We start from the raw sequence: 21,920 nt of genomic DNA on the forward strand, positions 1-21,920 counted from the left end.
TAGTAAATATTGCATGATAAGTAATGGTTAAATGATTGTAGAAGTGATTTTCATTTATCTTGTTTAGGGTTAAATGAGTTTAAGCCCCCTCCCCCCCCACTGATACAATAGCTATTACAAACATCACATTTACATTAAATCATTTAGCAGACGCTTTTATCCAAAGCGACTTACAAATGAGAACAATAGAAGCAATCAGAGCAACAAGAGAACAACAACAGTATACAAGTGCCATGACAAGTCTCAGTTAGTCTAGTTCAGCACACGTAGCCAGGTTTTTTTTTTTTTTTTTTTTAAGAATATGATAGACAAGAAAAGAAAAGGTAAGTACTAGTATTAGTTGGCTAAGTGCTGGTGAAAAAGATGAGACTTTAGATGTTTTTTGAAAATGAGTAAAGACTCAGCTGTTCGAATTGAAATCGGGGGGGTCATTCCACCAGCTGGGTCCAGTCCAGGAAAAGGTCTGTGAGAGTGATTTTGAACCTCTTTGGGATGGCACCACAAGGCGTCGTTCACTTAAAGAGCGCAAACTTCTGGAGGGTGCATAAGATTGAACTAATGAGCTTAGGTATGTTGGTGCCGTGCCAGTGGTCGTCTTGTAGGCAAGCATCAGTACCTTGAATTTGATGCGAGCGGCTACTGATAGCCAATGTAACCTGATGAGGAGAGGAGTAACGTGAGCTGTTTTTGACTCATTGAAGACAACCCTCGCTGCTGCATTCTGGATCAGTTGCAGAGGCTTGATAGTACATGCAGGAAGGCCCACCAAGAGAGCATTACAATAGTCCAGTCTGGAGAGAACAAGAGCTTAGACAAGAAGTTGGGTGGCTTGCTCTGACAGGAAGGGTCTAATCTTCCTAATGTTGTATAAGGCAAATCTGCAGGACCGGGTCATTGTAGCAATATGGTCTGTAAAGCTTAACTGATGATCCATCACAACTCCTAAGTTTCTGGCTGTCCTGGAAGGAGGTATGGTAGACGAACCCAGCTGTATAGAGAAGTTGTAATGAAACGATGGGTTAGCTGGAACCACCAGCAGTTCTGTCTTAGTAAGGTTGAGCTGAAGGTGATGGTCATTCATCCAGCTAGAAATGTCACTCAGACAGGCTAAAATGCGAGCAACTACCGTTGGGTCATCTGGTTGGAATGAGAAGTAGAGTTGAGTGTCATCAGTGTAGCAGTGATAGGAAAAGCCATGCTTCTGAATGACAGATCCTAATGACATCATGCAGATGGAGAAGAGAAGTGGTCCAAGTACTGAGCCTTGAGGAACCCCAGTAACAAGTTGTTGTGACTTAAAAACTTCACCCCTCCAAGACACCCTGAAGGATCTATCAGAAAGGTAAACCACTGGAGTGCGGTTCCAGAGATGCCCATCTTTCTGAGGGTGGACAGGAGAATCTGGTGATTAACGGTGTCAAAAGCAGCAGACAGGTCCAGCAAAATTAGTACTGAGGATTTTGAAGCTGCTCTTGCCAGTCGCAGGGCTTCAGTAACTGAGAGCAGGGCAGTCTCAGTTGAGTGGCCACTTTTGAAGCCAGATTGGTTGCTGTCCAGGAGGTTGTTCTGTTCGATGTAGTCCACAGATATTTTAGAGGAATAGCAGTCTTTGTTACCGTGCAGATCAACAAGAAACACAACACTGCTTTGTGAAAGGAGCTGGATTGGACATACAGTGTGGGTTCAGTGACTTGCATGGATGCAATCTGTGTGTCAGCTGAAGGTTTTACTGAAGATTCAGTCACTGTGTTCCAACATGCTGCTTCAGAGTCTCAATCTCAATCACAATGCACTAGATACCTGGCCATTCAGAGAACACCTCGCTTTTCAGACCGATGAGCTTCTTAAAAAACTATGTGTTTTAGAAAGGCAGTGCATAGAGGTGAAACAACAATAGTCTGTCCTTAACTTCAGGTACGCCACGGCTGCCGTGATAGGCTCCCCTGGAGGTCCATATGCCGACCACTAGATAGCAGTCTTCTTATCTCTGAACTTAAACAGTGACAGGAAGTACTAGCACTTAATGCTAGCATTAATACAGTTACTTTTATCCAAAGCATCTTAAAGTGCAATCAAGCTATAAATATTTTTTTTATTTTTACTAGTATGTGTGTTCTAGGGAATTGAACCTATGACCTTTTGTGCTGCTAATGTAATGCTCTACCACTGAGCCACAGGAACACAACAGGATAACAAGCTTGGACATCACAAGCCACTGAATCTTTTGTAACAATAACAGCGCATTACATAATGACTGAGTGGAATTTGTTCTTGTATGTACTACAGACAAGAGTGACGCATGACAGCCACATGGGGGATAACATTGCAGAATTACTAAAGGAAGCTGTCACTAAATGGGAAAACATCCCGTGATCATAACAGACAATGCATCAAATATGAATGTTGCGACTGAACTTGCAGACATGACCCACATACAATGTTTCGCGCATAGCCTGAATCTCGCCTCACAAAAAGCACTGAAATTACCAGCTGTGAAGCGACTATTTGGCAACTAAAACACAAACACGCCCTGCTCCAGCTTCCAAAACACAGGTTAATCACAGATGTTGTCACAAGGTGGAATAGCTCTTATGACGTGATAGAAAGATTTTTAGATTTTTTTGCAGCACTACTTTCAAGTCAGAGTCAGAATGAGTAAAAAGGATGTCTTCACACTGAATGAGGCTGACATCACATGTGCTGAGGAAGTGCTCAAGGCACTTGTGGGTGGGGGGAGTGCATGTACAGTTCTCTCTCCACCTTCAATACCATGACTTAGGTGCCCTTGAGCAAGGCATCGAACCCCCAACTGCTCCCCGGGCGCCGCAGCATAAAATGGCTGCCCACTGCTCCGGGTGTGTGTTCACAGTGTGTGTGTGTGTGTTCACTGCTCTGTGTGTGTGCACTTCGGATGGGTTAAATGCAGAGCACGAATTCTGAGTATGGGTCACCATACTTGGCTGAATGTCACGTCACTTTCACTTTTTTTCTTTTTTTTCACTGAAGTCAATGAAGAATGCCACATTGGTAATGTCAGAAAAGAGTATGCCCACTCTTTCTGTCATTGCACCACTTTATTCAAAGCTTGTCACAAGCACAGAAGAAAGCCTGGATGATACAAAGACAGCAAAGGACATTGAGGCTGCCATAGCGCAAGATCTGGGAAAGAGATATGCCAGTGAAAGAGAGACACTGTGCATGGGATCAGCTCTGGAAACAAGATTTAAGAATCTACCCTTTCTCTCTGAAATGGAGATCAAAGAGACCTACTCCAAAACTATTGATGCTGTGGAGGATGCCATAAAGAAGCAACAGAATTCGAGTAAATAAATGCAAATAAATTAGGCTACTTGTTTTCATTACATACAGGTGCATCTCAATAAATCTGAATGTCATGTAAAAGTTAATTTATTTCAGTAATTCATCTCAAATTGTGAAACTTTTGTATCAAATAAATTCAATGCACACAGACTGAAGTAGTTTAAGTCTTTGGTTCTTTTAATTGTGATGATTTTGGCTCAAATTGAACAAAAATCCCACCAATTCACTATCTCAACAAATTAGAATACTTCACAAAACCAATAAAAAAACATTTTAGTGAATTGTTGGCCTTCAGGAAAGTATGTTCAATTTCTGTACATGTACTCAATACTTGGTTGGGGCTCCTTTTACTTTGATTCCTGCCTCAATTGGGAGTGGCATGGAGGTGATCAGTTTGTGGCACTGCTGAGGTGGTATGGAAGCCCAGGTTCTTTGACAGTGGCCTTGTTACAAATTAGCTCAAAGTGAGATGTACATAATTAATCATAATGGGTTATTATTAATTACATTCATCTTCAGGAATTACTTGTAGCATTATAGCATTAATAGTACAATAATATGATTTGTTCAATCGTTTATTGACTTTAAGTAAAATAATTTCTCTGGCCACGAAAAATAATTTTACTACTAATACATTGCTCCCAGACCATGTAACGAAACCGGAACGTTAAAGTGACCTCGTCCTGTGAGCAGCAAACACAGACAACCAAGTGTGAATACATATGGATGTTTATTAAACTACACTACAGGGGAACATGCAACATCTGACTAGACACAAACATACACACATTAGAAATAGATGCCAATGCAAGGAAGACATGGATAGAGAAAGAGAGAGTGAAAGAGAGCGAGAGAGAGAGCGTGTGCACTGCAGAGAGAGAGCGAGAGAGAGAGAGAGTGAACGCACTGCAGAGAGAGAGAGCGCGAGCGAGCGCTCACGCACAAGACAGTGGAGAGTAATGGCAGTATTTACTCATAAACTAAATCACAACCTGTTAAGAACCATCAAAGAATCTCATCACCTTAATTAAAAGGGGTCAAAGCCTAGAAGTGCATCTAAATAGTTAACAAGCGGTTACTTGCATTGGTTCTGTAGTTGCTGAGTAAAGTGTCCCGGTGCATGTATAATGCGTAGATTCCTGTTGAATCCTGTCAGGAGTGCAACCTTCGTCAGTTCATTCATGGGTTGACTGCTCCGAAGTGAATCAACAAAGTTGCTGAAAACTGCCAGAAGATCGGACTCCCCCGGAAGGGGAGTTGCGAGGTGTCCAAGGTGATGGGTGTGTCCAGGGAACCACAAGTTAAGAGCCGCTACCTTCTTCTTCTTCTTCTTCTTCTTTTAGAGTTTAACTGGCGGTTGGCAAACCAACTTAAGGTGCATTTAAGGTGCATTTGGTTAGATTGACCAATAACAAGGCATATAGTTTCAGCGGGAAAGTGTTTCTTTGTCTTAATGACACCTGATTTGCATATTTTATGAATAGTGTGATGAACTGGGTATCTGATAACCCAAACTATGGTACAAATAGTATGATGCATTTTAGGCTCACATAGTGTACATAATTGTTTGGGGAATAAAAAGCATATCATTTTGATACCAAGGACAACATATGTTGAAGATCTTAAAGAAGAGATCCACTTATATACCTGAGTATAAGCATTGAGAGTCTAACTTATACAAATCAAGAATGGTAACTAGGCTACTACCATAGTGAAACATACAAACAATACATGCATATACCAGATACATTTGTAACTGATTAATTATAGTTTAAATTAATAAAATGTGTGTGTGTGTGTGTGTGTGTGTGTGGTGAGAATGTGAGTTGGCTGCTCAGCCGGGCCCATTAGGTGTCTGGTATCGAGGGCTATCTAGTTATCTCGGAATGTGTTTGAAGTTGGAAGGTCTGCTCAGTATCTTCCAGATACTCATATAAATGTTTACTATGGGGCCAGATTCTGTAATTTATATGCAAATGTCAAAAGGCTAAAGGAATCCCTACAACATAAAGCCCAAACGATCGTACATGATCTTAAGCAGATGCTACAGCCTTAAGCTCATCTGCATTTTTTGATCTCTTATTTCTCATTTTCCTCTTGACAATACTCCATAGATTCTCTATGTGGTTCAGGTCTGGTGAGTTTGCTGGCCAGTCAAGCACACCAACAACATAATCATTTAACCAACTTTTGGTGCTTTTGGCAGTGTGGGCAGGTGCCAAATCCTGCTGGAAAATGAAATCAACATATTCAAGAAGCTGGTCAGCAGAAGGAAGCATGAAGTGCTCCAATATTTCTTGGTAACAGGTGCAGTGACTTTGGTTTTCAAAAGACACAGTGGACCAACACCAGCAGATGACATTGCACTCCAAATCATCACACACTGTGGAAACTTAACACTGGACTTCAAACAAGTCAAGTCAAGTCAAGTCAAGTCAAGTCTGCTTTATTGTCAGTTCTTCCATGAACATGTTGTAATTTGTTTAGATAGTGAATTGGTGGGTTTTTGTTAAATGTGAGCCAAAATCATTGCAATTAAAAGAACCAAAGACTTAAACTACTTTAGTCTGTGTGCATTAAATATATTTAATACAAAAGTTTACAATTTGAGTTGAATTACTGAAATAAACTTTTCCACAACATTCCAATTTATTGAGATGCACCTTTAAAGTAAAATATTGAGAATTATAATGCAGTAGTGTTGTGAAAAACACGAGAACTGCATACAGGCTGAGAGAGGATAGGCTGTACATATGGGACTGCAGGTTCAAATAATCCAGAACAGTGATCAGAAATACCAGCACTGAGTACTTCACATGAGTGTACAGAGAGACCACGTGTCAAAATAAGATCTAGTGTGTGACCTAGGTTATGAGTAGGAGAAGAGACACACTGTACAAAATTGAGGGAGTCAATGAGACTTGCACGTGACATATGATTTGACAGGAAGTCTGAAAACTCTTAAATAAATGCTTAAATATGCAAGAGTTGTGCCTCAAAACTAGAAAATGCATCTACAGACAGTAGTCAACCTTTAAATAAATTATTGAAAATTGTAGCTAGACCACCACCAGGTACATTTGGCCTGTTAGAACTGTAAAAAGAACAGTCGTCAGGAGATAGTTTACCCAAAGACGAAAGGTCGTCAGGTTTCAGCCAGGTTTCAGTAACAAACACAAAATCCAAATGTCAGATGAGAAAAAGTTGTTCATAATGAATGTTTTATTTGACAATGACCTAGTGTTTACTAGAGCCATTTTCAATGAAGTCTGAACTGTTGCAGAGGAAGTAGTAGCTGGCAGTAGAGCCCTAAAAACCATTCACGTCCTCGTCCTTTTATGAGCCAATTTTTTAAAGCTTTCTCACTTCTCAAGATGGCCACCGTCAATCACATAAGCATGGCTCTTTAATTACGCTCTAGTGTCTGATCAAACACGCTTATACCACTGTAGCCTAATGTAACTATGCACATCATAATGTTTTAGGCAAGTAGGCTACCATATTATGACAAAATATTTTAACAAGACTTAATTTGTACTTAACCTGATCACATTTAATAAAAAGACATTATAAGTTTAATTATAATGTTGCATGTCCACGATTACTTAAGTTAATTATACAGCAAGCGAAAGAACAATTACATTATCAAAGAATATCACTGAATTCAGTCTAGTGGGAGTGTAAGCACTCTAAAAAAAAAAGCTATAAGCTATAATCATTGATGTTGCCTGCAGTGTATGATGAATAAATCTCTCGTTTACATCCCATATATACATACATATGCGCACTTTGTTGTTTCTGATGAGAGAATTCGCCAAAATGCACTGACCAAAACTTTTGCATACCAGCGATGCTAAGATTTAGTAAAATCCCCTTAAATTATAAAAATATTAATGAAAAAATTATTGAACTATAAATCACAAAAGCAAATATTGGTTCGCATTTAACTCTGCCTTCATTTGAATGTTAATCTATAAGAGTTTGATCTGATCAATATTAGGATTTTGTCAAAAATCCCCCACCATTGCCCCGCACTTCAACATCAAGCCCCGTCCCCAGCAGCCCCTAAATAAAGTATGTTTCTGCAGCTATGCTTGGTTACATAAGCACTCTGGAGAGACGGCCCTGTCATGACTAGACACAGCAGTGGCAACCATGACAGGACAAGTGTAACAAGGAGTCAGAGACGTTCAGATCCATATGCAGTGGTTTAATAAAGAGTTCTGTGTGGAAGAGGAGTGGCCGGGGACCGGGGCAGAGCCAGCAGAGAGGAAGCCAGGGTGGATCAGGCAGAACTGGAGCCCTTCCTGGGCTTAACTGGGGAACAGGAGCCCTTCCTGGGCCTAACATGGGGAACAGGAGCCCGCCGTGGGCTTAACTCGGGAACAGGAGCCCGCCGTGGGCCTAACATGGGGAACAGGAGCCCACCAGGGCAGGAGCAGGTGGTGCCGGAGCCCACCAGGGTGGAGCCAGAGCCCACCAGGGCAGAGCAGAGGACCACCAAAGCCGAGCAGACGAGACCGAAGCCCACCAGGGCGGAGCAGAGGACCACCACAGCCGAGTAGACGAGACAGAAGCCCACCAGGACGGAGCAGAGGACCACCACCGTGTAATCCATGGCACAGGAGAGCAAGTCTGGTTAGGTGGGACTGGAACAGATAACAAACAGATTAATGGTGGCCTCTGTGGCCATAAGGCAGGTTGAAAGTTCACAGATGGCCTCCATAGCCATGACAGGAATGAACGAGAGTTCATAGACGGCCTCCATAGCCGTGACGGGACAGGCGGGGAGTTCATGGATGGCCTCCGTGGCCGTGACAGGACAGACAGTGAGTTGGTGGATGGCCTCTGTGGCCATGACAGGATAGGACGAGAGTTCATGGATGGATAGTACTGACACCGCCGAAGGTTCTGCAGCAGTTGCTTCCACCTCTGGAGGTTCCACAGCGGTAACAGTCTCCTTCACAGCAACACAACAGGCTGAGAGAACATTGCTGGGTGCAACAGACAGGATGTGACGAGGCTCTGGAAGTTCAGCTGAGATGTTACGAGGCTCTGGAAGTTCAGCTGAGACGTTACAAGGCTCTGGATGATCTGTTGTGGTATGATGAAGCTCTGGAAGATCTGTAGAGATGTGATGTTCTGGAAGATCGGTAGTGATTTGACTGGGCTCATAAAGATTAACAGTGACTTGACTCATGAAGTTTAACTGTGGTTTTACTTGACTCATGGGTGTCAGCGGTGACTTGACCTGACTCTGGACGGTCAGCGGTGACTTGACCTGACTCTGGACGGTCAGCGGTGACTTGACCTGACTCTGGACGGTCAGCGGTGACTTGATCTGACTCTGGACGGTCAGCGGTGACTTGACCTGACTCTGGACGGTCAGCGGTGACTTGACCTGACTCTGGACGGTCAGCGGTGACTTGACCTGACTCTGGACGGTCAGCGGTGACTTGACCTGACTCTGGACGGTCAGCGGTGACTTGACCTGACTCTGACTTCAGCTACCCAGACTCTGACTCTGGGTAGCTGAAGCGGTGACTTGACCTGACTCTGGACGGTCAGCGGTGACTTGACTGGACCTTGATTCTGGGAGCTTGACGGTGACTTGATCTTGTTCACGAAGATCGACGGTGACTTGACTCATGAAGTTTAACTGTGGTTTTACTTGACTCATGGGGGTTAATGGTGACTTGACCTGACTCTGGACGGTCAGGGGTGACTTGACTGGACCTTGACTCTGGAAGATCAACGGGGACCTGACTTGCTTCTGGAAGATCAACGGCCTCTCCCACAGTGAAAGGAGAACCACATAACAAGAGAGCATAGTCCATTATGTCTCTTAAAGCTGCAGTCGGTAACTTTTGGGGCTCGCGTCTGGCGGAAGAACATTGTAGCCGGAGCTACTTCTCTCCAATATAAACAAAATCCACCGCTCCTGGCTCTTCTGGTCCAATCAGTGCAGGGCTGTGCCACAGTGTTTTTTTTTTGTGTTGAAAATGTAAAAAAATATATATAATGAGCGAGTACATCATGAATCCATTTTCCAAACCATGTTTTTGTCTTATCCTGAATCACTACGGTACACCTATAATATATTTTAGTCTGGTTGGGGTCAGCAATGCTGCAGAGTAGCACAGTACCTGTGTGACTCGCCATAGATGTAAACAGAGAGAAGTAGCTCCGGCTACAATGTTCTTCCACCAGACGCGAGCCCCAAAAGTTACCGACTGCAGCTTTAACCTACAGATAAATTCCCCTCCAGGTAACATTGATTTAATTGGTTCACTGAGTCCAAAACGGAACAAGTCCTTAAACAAAACTTCATCATGAGATGGTATTTGATAAGACAACTCACAGAACTGGTGAACATACTCCTCAACAGATAGGTCTCCTTGACGAAGATATAACAGCTGGTCTACTGGGTCCATGGTTGTGCTGGGTAGCTGAAACGCTGACATAGGGGTGGGAAAAGATATTTCAGAAATGAGAGGATACCAGGCTGCTGGATCCTGGTACAGCAAAGTCTTCTGTAACAAGGAGTCAGAGACGTTCGGATCCATATGCAGTGATTTAATAAAGAGAATGGTCAGACAGGCAGTAATCAGAGCACAGCGTCAAGTATGTCAGGGATATCTGGAATCAGTAACAGTGACAAGCAGAGGTCGGGGCAGGCAGCAGAGAATCACAGTCGGTATAAACAATCCAAGATCAGACACGGAAGGAACAAACACAGGAAAACCGCTCGGAAATGCCAGACAGAACTAAACAAGACTTCACACTATTAGAGAGTCCAAACACAGTTTATATAGGGGAGTGGTAATGGGGAACACCTGGTGGTTATTAGCCCTAAGCACGGGATTATGGGAAATGGAGTTGGCAATGGAAATACAAGATGCCAGAGTCCTGAGTGGAGTGCTCTCTATAGGAGTTAATGGGCACTCCAGCTGATGATCGTGACAACAAGACTCTGGACTTAGAACCACTGGACGCAAAAGCACTGAGTGCACAGGGGTTGAGACCACCTAATGAAGCATCAGAATCCATGGTTGGCCATGCATCATGGCTCTGTAGATGCAACACCATACTTTTATTAAGTTAAAATGATCGTTTAACTGTGTCCTTTGAGATTTTTAAAGACTGTCTGTTCAAGTTTCAGCATGCTGCAAAATTAGCTAGATCAAGGTATTTTTCTGATTTAATTGCCACACATCTTCATAGGCCTAAGATTTTATTTACCATGATTAATTCAATAATTAATCCGAGTTGCCTATTTCATGGGGAACCTTCTGCTGAACTTTGTTATTAATTTTTAACATTTTTTTCTGATAGCCATCCGTTCTTCCTTCCCTTTACAGTTCCCAGATCTGACTTTGAATTTGTTGGCTTCTTCGGTATGCTTTTATAGTTTTCAACATGTTTCTTTAAAGGATCTGGGTGATCTGGTCAACCAAATGAAAATAACTTCCACCTCACTTGATGTCCTTCCCTCAGAGATTATAAAAGCATCTTTCTCTGAAATTGGCCCCAGTATCCAAGTGTTTATAAATTCATCTTTGGATGCTGGGTTAGTGCCAAATTGTTTTAAGCATGCTGTTGTTCAACCTTTGCTTAAGAAACAGGGTTTGGATGAGGGTTCTTTAAATAATTATCGCCCTGTCTCTAAGCTGTCTTTCTTGTCAAAGTTGTTAGAGAAAGTTGTGCAATCACAATTGATCTTGTTTTTAAATTCAGCAAATTTATTGGAACCTTTCCAATCTGGCTTCACTGCTTATCATAGCACAGAGTCTGCTTTGTTAAAGGTATCTAATGATATTTTACTTGCAGTTGATGCTGGTAAAAATGCTGTTTTAATGCTACTTACAGCTGCATTTGATACAGTTGATCATGATGTACTTCTATGGTGTTTAGAGCATTTGATTGGTATCGGGTACCGCCTTACAGTGGTTCACTTCATATCTCAGAGACAGGTCCTTTTCTGTATCATTGGGCAAATTTTTCTCTTCTTCAGCTCCTATTATTAGTGGTGTCCCTCAGGGTTCCATTTTGGGCCGCTCCTTTTTTACTTACTGTATATATGCGTCCATTAGGGAATATTATTAGAGGGCACAATGTTTCATTTTATCTGATACCCAGTTGTATATTCCATTGAAAGCTGATGATTCCATTCAACAGTTGTTGGACTGTCTTGATGATGTCAAGAAATGGTTGAAAAATAATTTTCTCCAAATTAATGAAGCCAAAACTGAAATTATTGTTTTTGGTCCCCCGAAATTAAGAAACGGGTTTATTAAGGAACTTGGCAATCATTTCCCCTCAGTTTCTTCTCAGGTCAGGAACCTAGGTGTCATCTAAGACTCTGAATTATGCTTAACCAAGCAAATAAATTTGGTTGTTAAAAATAGTTTTTATCAACTACAGATTATTTCTAAATTTAAATCATTCTTGTCGTTTCAAGATTTGGAGAAGGTCATTCATGTTTTTATCACATCGCGTTTAGATTATTGCAACTCCTTGTATTTGGGCCTTCCTCAGTCAACCATTTCTCGCCTCCAGATGGTTCAAAATGCAGCTCCAAGGATGTTAACCCAAGGCAAAGAAATTTGACCATGTCACCCCGATCTTAACATCGCTCCATTGGCTCCCAGTCCAGTTCAGGATTCAATTTAAAATTCTTTTGTTTGTTTTTAAAGCTCTTAATGATCAAGCCCCCTCTTATTTAAAAGATCTTATTATCCCACATTCATCTAGTAGATCCTTAAGGTCTGCTGATCAGTATCTTTTATATGTCCCTCGATCACGTTTAAAAACCAAGGGCGACAGAGCTTTTTCAGTTTCTGCCCCTCCCTTATGGAATCAGTTGCAACTGGATATTCGCCTTGCACCTTCTATTATCATTTTTAAAAAGAGGCTGAAAACACATCTTTTCTCCCAGGCATTTTAATCTAATCTTAGTACTGTTTTTTTTTAGTATATTGTCTTCCATGTTGTTTTATTCTTATTTTATTTTTATTTATTATTATTGTTTTTTAATACTCTGTTCAGCACTTTGGTCAGCTACGCTGTATTTAAATGTGCTATATAAATAAAATTTGCTTACTTAAAATTAACCTAATAACCTAAAATTAGATAAAAATTTAATTGTTTCTTTATTGCTCATGAATTTACCTTTTAGGTCATATTTTTATAAGTTTTTGTTAGGCTTAATTAAGCCACTCTTCTTTAAAACATGATGATGTTTTATTTAGCACATCATTGCATTTACATTGCGTTGAACTGGTTTGACTGCAGCCATTAAAATATTTGATTTCTACAGCGACTGATTGGCGTACATCATCTGTCCTCTGTACTTATTCATTGACAAAACCTCAAAACCATTTCAAGACAGAAATAAAGTGGGATAATTTTTCCCCCATTTTATCTCATGTTGAGTTCATGTAGTGTTTGTAACTATGGACAACAGTGACAGATGTGGGGAGGGTTACCTCAAATCTGAGAGTATATATGAACAAATCTGAGCTGCTCTGAGTCCATTTAGGGAGTTAGAACAGCATGTACTATATATATGTTCACTTGACTTTGGATATTGATTTTTACCAAACTATAATCTGTAAAATTATTCTGTTTATACTTTGGTTTATAATTGCCTGCCATCATACAGTTATAAAGAAAATCTCAGCATCTGGAGCAGACGTGATGACTTTAAATGAAACTCAAACTGAGAATGTACTTCTCTGCTATCCACTCCGACCGGACTCCTGTCCAAAACTGCATCGTCTTACTGTTGTTAAAGTGGCAATGTATGCTTTCTTTGTGCTGATGATCCTCACAACAGTTTTTGGGAACCTGCTGATCATCATCTCCATCTCTAACTTCAAACAGCTTCAGTCTCCAACTCATCTGATCGTTCATTCTCTGGCTGCCAGTGACTGTCTGCTGGGCTCTTTGGTCATGCCATACAGCATGGTGCGATCTGTTGAAGGCTGCTGGTATCTGGGAGATTTTGTGTGTAAGGTTCATTCTAGTTTAGACATGAGCTTCTGTATCTCCTCCTTACTGCATCTCAGTTTAATATCTGTTGACAGGTACTGGGCCATTTGTGACCCTCTGAGGTACAAAATGAAGGTCACAAACAACACTGTGAATGTATTTACAACCTTCATATGGCTGTTTTCATTTCTTTACAGTTTTTATGTTGTGTTTTCAGGTGTAAACACAATTGGTTTGGAGTTGTTTATCATGCAGGTTTATTGTGTGGGAAGTTGTGTTCTGTTTTTTAACAAGCAGTGGGGTATTATATGCCCAATTCTCACCTTTTTCCTTCCTGGGACAATCATGAGCTCTCTGTATATAAAAATCTTCCATGTTGCACGAAAACATGCAAAGGTTATGTCAGAAAGTGTGACTGGAGGGTTGAAGAGCCAAAGCTCTGCTCACAGAGAGAGAAAAGCAGCTAAAACTCTGGCTATTGTCATGTGTGTTTTTTTGTTCTGCTGGCTGCCGTGTTTTACTGTTACTGTTCTTGACCCTTTTTTCAATTTTTTCACCCCAGCTGTTGTTTATGATGCTCTAATTTGGTTTGCATATTTTAACTCCACTTGTAACCCCTTGATCTATGGTTTTTTCTACCCTTGTTTTCAGAGTGCATTTAAGATTCTCATTTCCACTTATATCTGTGGCAACAAGGATTCAAACGCTACAACGTTTAAATGAACAAGGCCAAATGAAAAGGACTTTTTCTGTAATTCTTTTTTTTATGGCAATGCATTAATTTATTGATTTATTTATTTTTATTGGGTACAACAGGGCTAAATACATACCTTAACCTGGTGAATCCTAACATATGAAATTATAGTCAGAAAAATATTTAACTTTTTTTTTGCCACTTTTTTTGGTGCATCCAGAGCTTCAGAAAAATCAGTAATCAAGTTGCACTGAAATTACTCTTTTGACATTTGTAGGTTGTGATTAATCTATAATTTTTTTTAAGTTGAATCTGTTTATTATTTTCTGATTTGTCCATTTATCCTTACCAACCACCTTAGTTAACCTTCCAATAAATAATAACCATAACTTCTGCCATTCTACCATCTTTCAAGCATTGATTTACAGTTCAGAGATTTATAAAATGATAAACTGCAGCCTTTAAAACTTTTTTTTTAAGAAAAGGAATGAGTCAAAATTCCATTGTCTTGTTCAGACTGTTAGTCCAAATCTGATTATTTGTGTATTGGAATCCGATTTAAATGATTGACTGTCCACACTGTGTACTGCTGTGTAACTGGGCTGTGTGTCCGTGGCACTCTTTTGTTTTACTGGATATCTGCATTGGTTTCTATGGCAACGAAGTTGCGTTAGTGTACCTACAATAAAAACAACAACAGCAATATTTACAGATATTGTCTTACAACATGACAACATGTTGCCATCGCACTGGGTTATATAATGTCTTAAGGGGTAGCAGCAGAAATGTAGGAAGCTGAAATGCACAGTTGTGTATTCTGTGCTGCTGTCTCTGCCAGTCTCGAAACTCAAAGAGGTGTGTAGACCAGCTGTATATTGTAATTTTTTCCTTGACTTGCACTTTTCACAACACAACACAATCTTGTTTCTACAAGACATTCAGCATGTTTTCTACAAACAACATCTGACATGTTTACATTTTCTGTAGCTTGAGAAAGTGAGGTTGTCGTGATTTTGCCAAGTAAGACATGTTCCTGGATCAACATCTTTCGATGATCCTGGATCAACATTATTGTCCAAAAATATAGACTTCACCCAATCCCTATCCCTGTGAACTGATAGCCGATTAACGAGGGTGTAGAAGCACATCTGACCCTGACTGTAACACTAAAACGGATATTTCCTGAAAAGTTAAATATCAGTTCTGACTAGATGAATCAAATGTTGTTCCTAGAACAACAAGGATGTTGATCCAGGAACATGTTGTACTTGGTGAAATCACGCTCACCAGAAAGTGACAAAGGCTAAAAATCTGCACAAAATCTGATCTGAAACAGATTTCCATAAAAGAAGTTTAAAAGAGTAATATTTCAAACCAAAAAAAAAATGTAGTTTGAAACAGATTTGTCATATTTCATGTGATGTTTTTATTTATTTATTAAATATTTTTGCCATTCATTCTTGATAAATATGATTGGATATATGATCAGATTCCGAACGGATAAGTTAGGCTTATGCACAAAAATCTGATTTGGACAGTCTGAACAATGGTTATTATATGGATTTAAAACATATAGATATATCAAACCTACCATCTTAATTGTTTAGATTTAGAATACATATTAGTTTCTTGTCAATCTACCAGTTCATATTTACAATTGTGTGTTTGGTGTATAAAAAATATGGCTTGATTTTCACATGGGTCTGAACAGAAACAGCAAACAGGCTTAATGAAAATCAATTCTCTGCCAGTAGGTGACAGAAGAACAGAATGGCAGTAATAGGGCAGTTTCCTCAGTAATGGAGGTACACAAATCAGTACTGCACACATAAACACTGCATTATCAAGCATTATATGCAGGCGAGATGAACATCAGGGAAGAAGCTATGCAAAATCCGTTCTGAGCGGTAAGACTGAAACAGATTTCCAGAAATGCAACTTGAAAGGGATTTTAAACCACATGAATGTAGCTTGAAACTGATTTGTAAAAATGTTTAAAAATCGGATTTCGTATGATTTCTTGCTGTTCGGATATGTGATTAGATTCCAATCGGATATGCACAAAAATCAGATTTGGACTGACAGTCTGAACAATCTTAGCCTTTTAAATGTTAATCCTCACATTAAGCCATTTCGTGATTCTTGTTTTTACATCTTCAAAATGAAGATTCTTGAAATTATAATGTGACGAGTGGGGCGGGGCCGAGAGCCGTGGGAACGGAGCGAGGCCAGTGGAGTGATTTGGAAATGAGCGACACCTGCTCCACTCACTGGTCTCGAGTCCCACGGAGGAGATCGGAAGGATACAAAAGAGGAGCGACGACAGTGAAGGACGAGAGAGGACCAGGCCTGGGCTTTATTTTGTGGTTTGGTTTTTGTTTGTGCGTGGCAGTCGTCCGCGAGGAGCTGTCGCGTTGTTTTGTGTTTATTTTATTATTAAAAGCTTAATTTGAATGTCCGCCAGTTGCCGCCTCCTTCTTCCCGTGATTGTGAGGTTGTTTTAGATTGGTACAAGATCTATTATTAAATATTAAGAAATTGCTAAAAAACAAACAAAAAAAAAACTGCAATATTACAACAGACTTGAAAGCTGATAAATTTCTAAATAAAACAGTTGTGAATAAATGGCAAGGCTGGGACTTTTTGGCCTTTAGATACAATATTTGTATCAATAATAAAACTTCCCAGTGAAAGGAGTGAAATTATTTCCTTATGAAATTTATTATTTGTGAAGCCAAACACACAGGAACTCTCGCAATGATTTGATCAGATAGAAAGATCTAGAAGAAAGACCATCTGCTCTTTGGTCCCTTCAACCATCCTTCCGACCTGGGTACATGGTCCAGGTCACTAAAAGCTGACAGAGAATGCCAAGAACTCAAGTTGCTATGCTCACATAAAATATTTACTATATCTTCAGGATTCATGATTGTAAAATTTTCATGCTTGGTGTCATTTTAAAGGTCTCTGCGAGTTATTTATATTATGAGAAAGATTAAAAACTTTTGTAGAATTGTGTTCCGCTTACGAGGGGGTGTGTTCCCCTTTAGGGGTCTGTGAGAATGTTTATCTCCAGCTAGGTGTGACCCTGATGTGATCACAGGAACCTAAAGAACCAAATGGACTTTTTTTTTATGTTTTTACAACTGATTTGAAGATTTCTTTGTTGTCTGGTCTGAGTATTTAAGGGACGTGACACAACACTACTTGGCGATTCTGTAGTCAGATCAGCACGTAGAGTGGAGTGTATTTCATATGCTACATACTAAGTATCTTCCTGAAGTCAAGTATACTATTATTTATTAAAAAATTTAATTGTGTTAAACACATTGTGCCCATAGAGCACACTGTATAGTACTTTGTGCTACTACATCTGCACATTGGCTAGTTAAGTTTATTCTCTAAAACACCTGAGTGGTTTGCTATGCATTTTAGACCATGTGTCTTAAATTGGGATAATTGTTACATGTGTGACTATGTTAAATTTGTTTGTCTCCTGCATGGATCACTTGGTCGTTCCCCATATGGCTACAGTATCTATGTACAGGAGCAAGGTTGCCACGCGACTGCATTGTGATTCACAATTGCACTATCCTTTCTAACTTGGCTTCTAATTGTTTCATTATGTAATTGACATGATACAATTATACTTGACTAATAATAAATTTTTCTATTTGATTTATCCTGAGCTCTCCTGAATGATAGGAGCAGTAGGCATGTCATCTGAGACCTTCTGATTTCTGTGTATCGCTGATGTTAGCAGGTTGTATGGGAAAAGACTAAATAAACTACACTTTTTGTCATAAGCAAGCAGTAGACAGCAGGCGAAACATGTATAAGTCTATCTACATCCTCTTACTAGCATCAGACTTGCAAGTTTGTGATCGTAAGATCCACATAAGGCCAATGTGAGACTTAAAAGAGACATTAGGTCCCCAGTGAATGGATAATTGAAAGTATAGTGAGTCCGGAATAATCAAATATCTAAATTTATACCTAATCGACCTTTGTGATCTGTTTTTAATTAGAAAAATTGTCTAAATTCAGTGATCACTTAAAACTGGAGTCAGATTGAACACGGAGATAGACTAAAATTTACACTAAATCTTGATAAATGCAGAAGCGCAAGTAAAAGACCAATGTGTAATATGCATTACACCCTACAACACCCCTATAGACCACACTTTTATATTTCTAGCTGACTCTTACACCATTACACCAATAATATATATATACACATCTTATACACTGTCATTATGGTCACCTGAATGTGAGTGTATCCTCAGCTGTTCATTCATACAGATATGTATTTTAAACAAAATTCAGTTAATTCTTACAGATATGTATTCAACTTAAGTCTGCTGAATCAGGATTTCCATGGGTCCTTAAAAAGTCTTAAATTTGGATTATCAAATTTAATGCTTTAAAAATACTTAAATTCCTTAAATGGTACAAGAAATGTCTTAATTATATGTAACAATATCAAAACTTCACAATCACGGGAAGAAGGAGGCGGGAACCGGCGGACATTCAAATTAAGCTTTAATGATAAAAATAAAAAACACAAAACAGCGCGAAAGCCCCTCACAGATGACTGCCGCGCACAAACAAAAACCAAACACAAAATAAAGCCCAGACCTGGTCCTCTATCATCCTTCACTGTCATCGCTCCTCTTTTGTATCATTCTGATCTCCTGCGTGGGACTCGAGACTGGTGAGTGGAGCAGGTGTTGCTCATTTCCAAATCACTCCACCCGCCCCACTCGTCACATACCCCCATCGCCCCTCGCAGGCCTGGGGTACTCCCGAGACTGCGCCCTACTGCCCCCCTCCCTCCGGGGGGGGACCGCTCACAGTGGCTGCGGGAACCTGGGGGTAAGGACAGACAGACGAGGCGAGAGAAAAGGAGATGGAAGGATGAGGAGTGACAGAGGGGAGAGAGGAGAGAGAGAAAAAAAAATTGTTCCGGTTCCCATACACACTGGCGCTTGGCCCCCCTCCAGCTGTGTGAACTCTTCCGTGGTGCCTGGTGGTGGCACTGGATGGCCCTCGGTGGACGGCACGACACTCCTCCGCCGCCCGGTGGACAGCGACAGCTCGTCCGCTTTCGGGCAGCCGGCGGGAGTCCCCCGTTCCCTGCTCCTCCCCATTCTTGGTGGCCCCAGGCAAATGGCACCGACTCCTCCGCTCACTCACAGATGGCAGCCGTACCTCCACATCGCGGGCGGCTGGCAGCGAGTTCGTCCGTCCCCGGCAACTCACTCCAGCCCACCCTCCTTGAGTGTCCACGGCGGCAGACTACTTCGCCCTGCTTGATGGCACCGCGGATTCACCACAGCAGTGAGGGATCTTCATAACAGCAGTTTATATGTCAGCTAAGCTGTAGATAATTTTCCATTGTTTTGGCACAAAATGCACTACATTACACTACACTACACTACATTTTTCACTACATTTACATTTTTCAAATTACATGAATTCTTTCCTCACTTATATTATATAACCACCTTTTGTAAAACTCTTTATTCTATGTTCATGTAATGTTTGTTGCTATGGGTAACAGTGACTGGTGTAGGGAGGGTTAGCTTAAACCTGAGAGTATATATGAACAAATCTGAGCTGCTCTGAGTCCATTTAGGAAGTTAAACTAGATGGACATGTACAGTACTATATAAATATATGCTTCTTCTTCTTCTTTTTTTCTTTGGCTAATTGCTGTTTATCAAACTATAATCTGCAAAATTATTCTGTTTATACTTTGGTTTTATAGTTAACTGCCTTTTTACAGTTACAAAGGAATATATTTCAGCATCTGGAGCAGACATGATGACTGCTAATGAAACTGAGACTATGGATGTGTTTCTCTGCTATCCACTCCTGCCAAACTCCTGTCCGAAATTGCATCATCTTACTGTTGTTAAAGTGGCAATATATGTTTTCATGGTGCTGATGATCCTCACAACAGTTTTTGGGAACCTGCTAATCATCATCTCCATCTCTCACTTCAAACAGCTTCAGTCTCCAACTCAACTGATTGTTCAGTCGCTGGCAGCTTGCGATTGTCTGCTGGGCTCTTTGGTCATGCCGTACAGCATGGTGCGATCTGTTGAAGGCTGCTGGTATCTGGGAGATTTTATGTGTAAAGTTCATTCTAGTTTGGACATGACCTTCTGTATCGCCTCCTTACTGCATCTCGGTTTAATATCTGTTGACAGGTACTGGGCCATTTGTTACCCTCTGAGGTACAGAATGAGGGTCACAAACAACACTGTGACTGTATTTACAACCTTCATATGGCTTTTTTCTTTTGTGTACAGCTTTTATGTTGTGTTTTCAGGTGTAAACACAATTGGTTTGGAGTCATTCATCATGCAGGTTTATTGTGTGGGAAGTTGTGTTTTGTTCTTTAACAAACAATGGGGTATTATATGCCCAGTTCTCGTATTCTTCCTTCCCGGGACGATCATGGGCTCTCTGTATATAAAAATCTTCCATGTTGCACGAAAACATGCAAAGGTTATGTCAGAAAGAGTGACTGGAGGGACGAAGAGCCAAAGCTCAGCTCACAGAGAGAGAAAAGCAGCTAAAACTCTGGCCATTGTCGTGTGTGTTTTTTTGTTCTGCTGGCTGCCATATTTTACTGCTGCTGCTCTTGACCCTTTTTTCAATTTTTTCACCCCAGCTGTTGTTTTTGATGCTCTAATTTGGTTTGCATATTTGAACTCCACTTGTAACCCCTTGATCTATGGATTTTTCTACCCTTGTTTCCAGAGTGCATTTAAGATTCTCATTTCCACTTATATCTGTGGCAACAAGGATTGTAACACTTTAATATTTGAATGAAACAGTAAACTCACAGTAAGTGTTTTTTTTTATCATGTAACTATTTTAAATGGTATAGTTCATTTTATTTTTATTTTTTATTACTGGGGACAACAGAGTTAATGACAAAAATTAACCCCATTAAGCCTGACATAAGAAATCAGTCATAATCATATTTTTTTAATAAAAACTTTCTTAAAGATTTAGACAAATATATATATATATATAATATATATATATATATATATATATATATATATATATATATATATATATATATAAAAAGAGTTTCCATGCAGTGTATATTATACCTCTTTTTTATATTATACCTCTTTTCCATGCAGTGTATATTATACCTCTTTTTTGACTCATATAATTTGATATAGTGAGAACTTGAATAATGAGGCCTAAACTGAACAAAAATATGAAATTGTTGCTGATATTTACAGTATATTAAGTAGTAAGGTGAAATTCTGATTTAAAAGATCTTTAGAGCTCTGTAGTTTCAAAAAATATAGTGCAATGCAATACAATGATAACTGAGAGATTAACAAATAAACGTTCCTCAAAAGCCTCATGGATCATATTTGAGACTCACATTTAAACATATTTTTTCTAAAAAATGATTGTATAAATGATGTTAAATGATGTATAATCAAGTAAATGAGTAAATAGTTGTGTCAGTCCAGTAAGAGTTCATCTTAAAATATGACTGACAATGATGGAAGTTATTCTCATGTTTACTAAATACAAATACTAAAAAGTATAAAACAATCAATCAGAGGACATGAGGTGTGTAGTAAGTTTTTCAGCAAAGTTTTGATCATGCTGTTCATTTAGGGAACTTAAGGGCTTCATAGGTTTAAGAAAAGTTAACTTTTTAATACTCTTATAGTGTAATTGCGATAATAAAAATAGATTTTATTGAATGCTGATGGAGCAACACATTTTATGGGAAAATATCTATTATCACTTCTGTATGAAAATTGTCATAATTTAGAAATAAAAGGCAATTTTCTACCCTGACTCTGTTGTTAAGAATGTGTCTGCTGTGAAACTTGTATGAAATAACTATTACGTGTGGAGCTCT

General features: G+C 39.8%; 2 protein-coding genes across 2 annotated transcripts; both read left to right on the top strand.

The window, feature by feature from the left end:
- The first annotated feature begins 13,020 nt into the window (after positions 1-13,020).
- On the top strand, positions 13,021-14,113 carry LOC109061247 (trace amine-associated receptor 4-like). Its single transcript, XM_042747135.1, has one exon. It carries the CDS (start codon positions 13,021-13,023, stop codon positions 14,035-14,037), a length of 1,017 nt encoding a protein of 338 aa, XP_042603069.1. The 3' UTR covers positions 14,038-14,113.
- Positions 14,114-19,063: 4,950 nt separating this feature from the next.
- Positions 19,064-20,987, top strand: LOC109061240 (trace amine-associated receptor 4-like). Its single transcript, XM_042746955.1, has one exon. The coding sequence runs from the start codon at positions 19,832-19,834 to the stop codon at positions 20,849-20,851; it is 1,020 nt and encodes a 339-aa protein (XP_042602889.1). The 5' UTR covers positions 19,064-19,831; the 3' UTR covers positions 20,852-20,987.
- Positions 20,988-21,920: the final 933 nt, after the last annotated feature.

This window comes from Cyprinus carpio, chromosome B20 (genome assembly GCF_018340385.1).
Source record: "Cyprinus carpio isolate SPL01 chromosome B20, ASM1834038v1, whole genome shotgun sequence".
Lineage (NCBI taxonomy): Eukaryota > Metazoa > Chordata > Actinopteri > Cypriniformes > Cyprinidae > Cyprinus > Cyprinus carpio.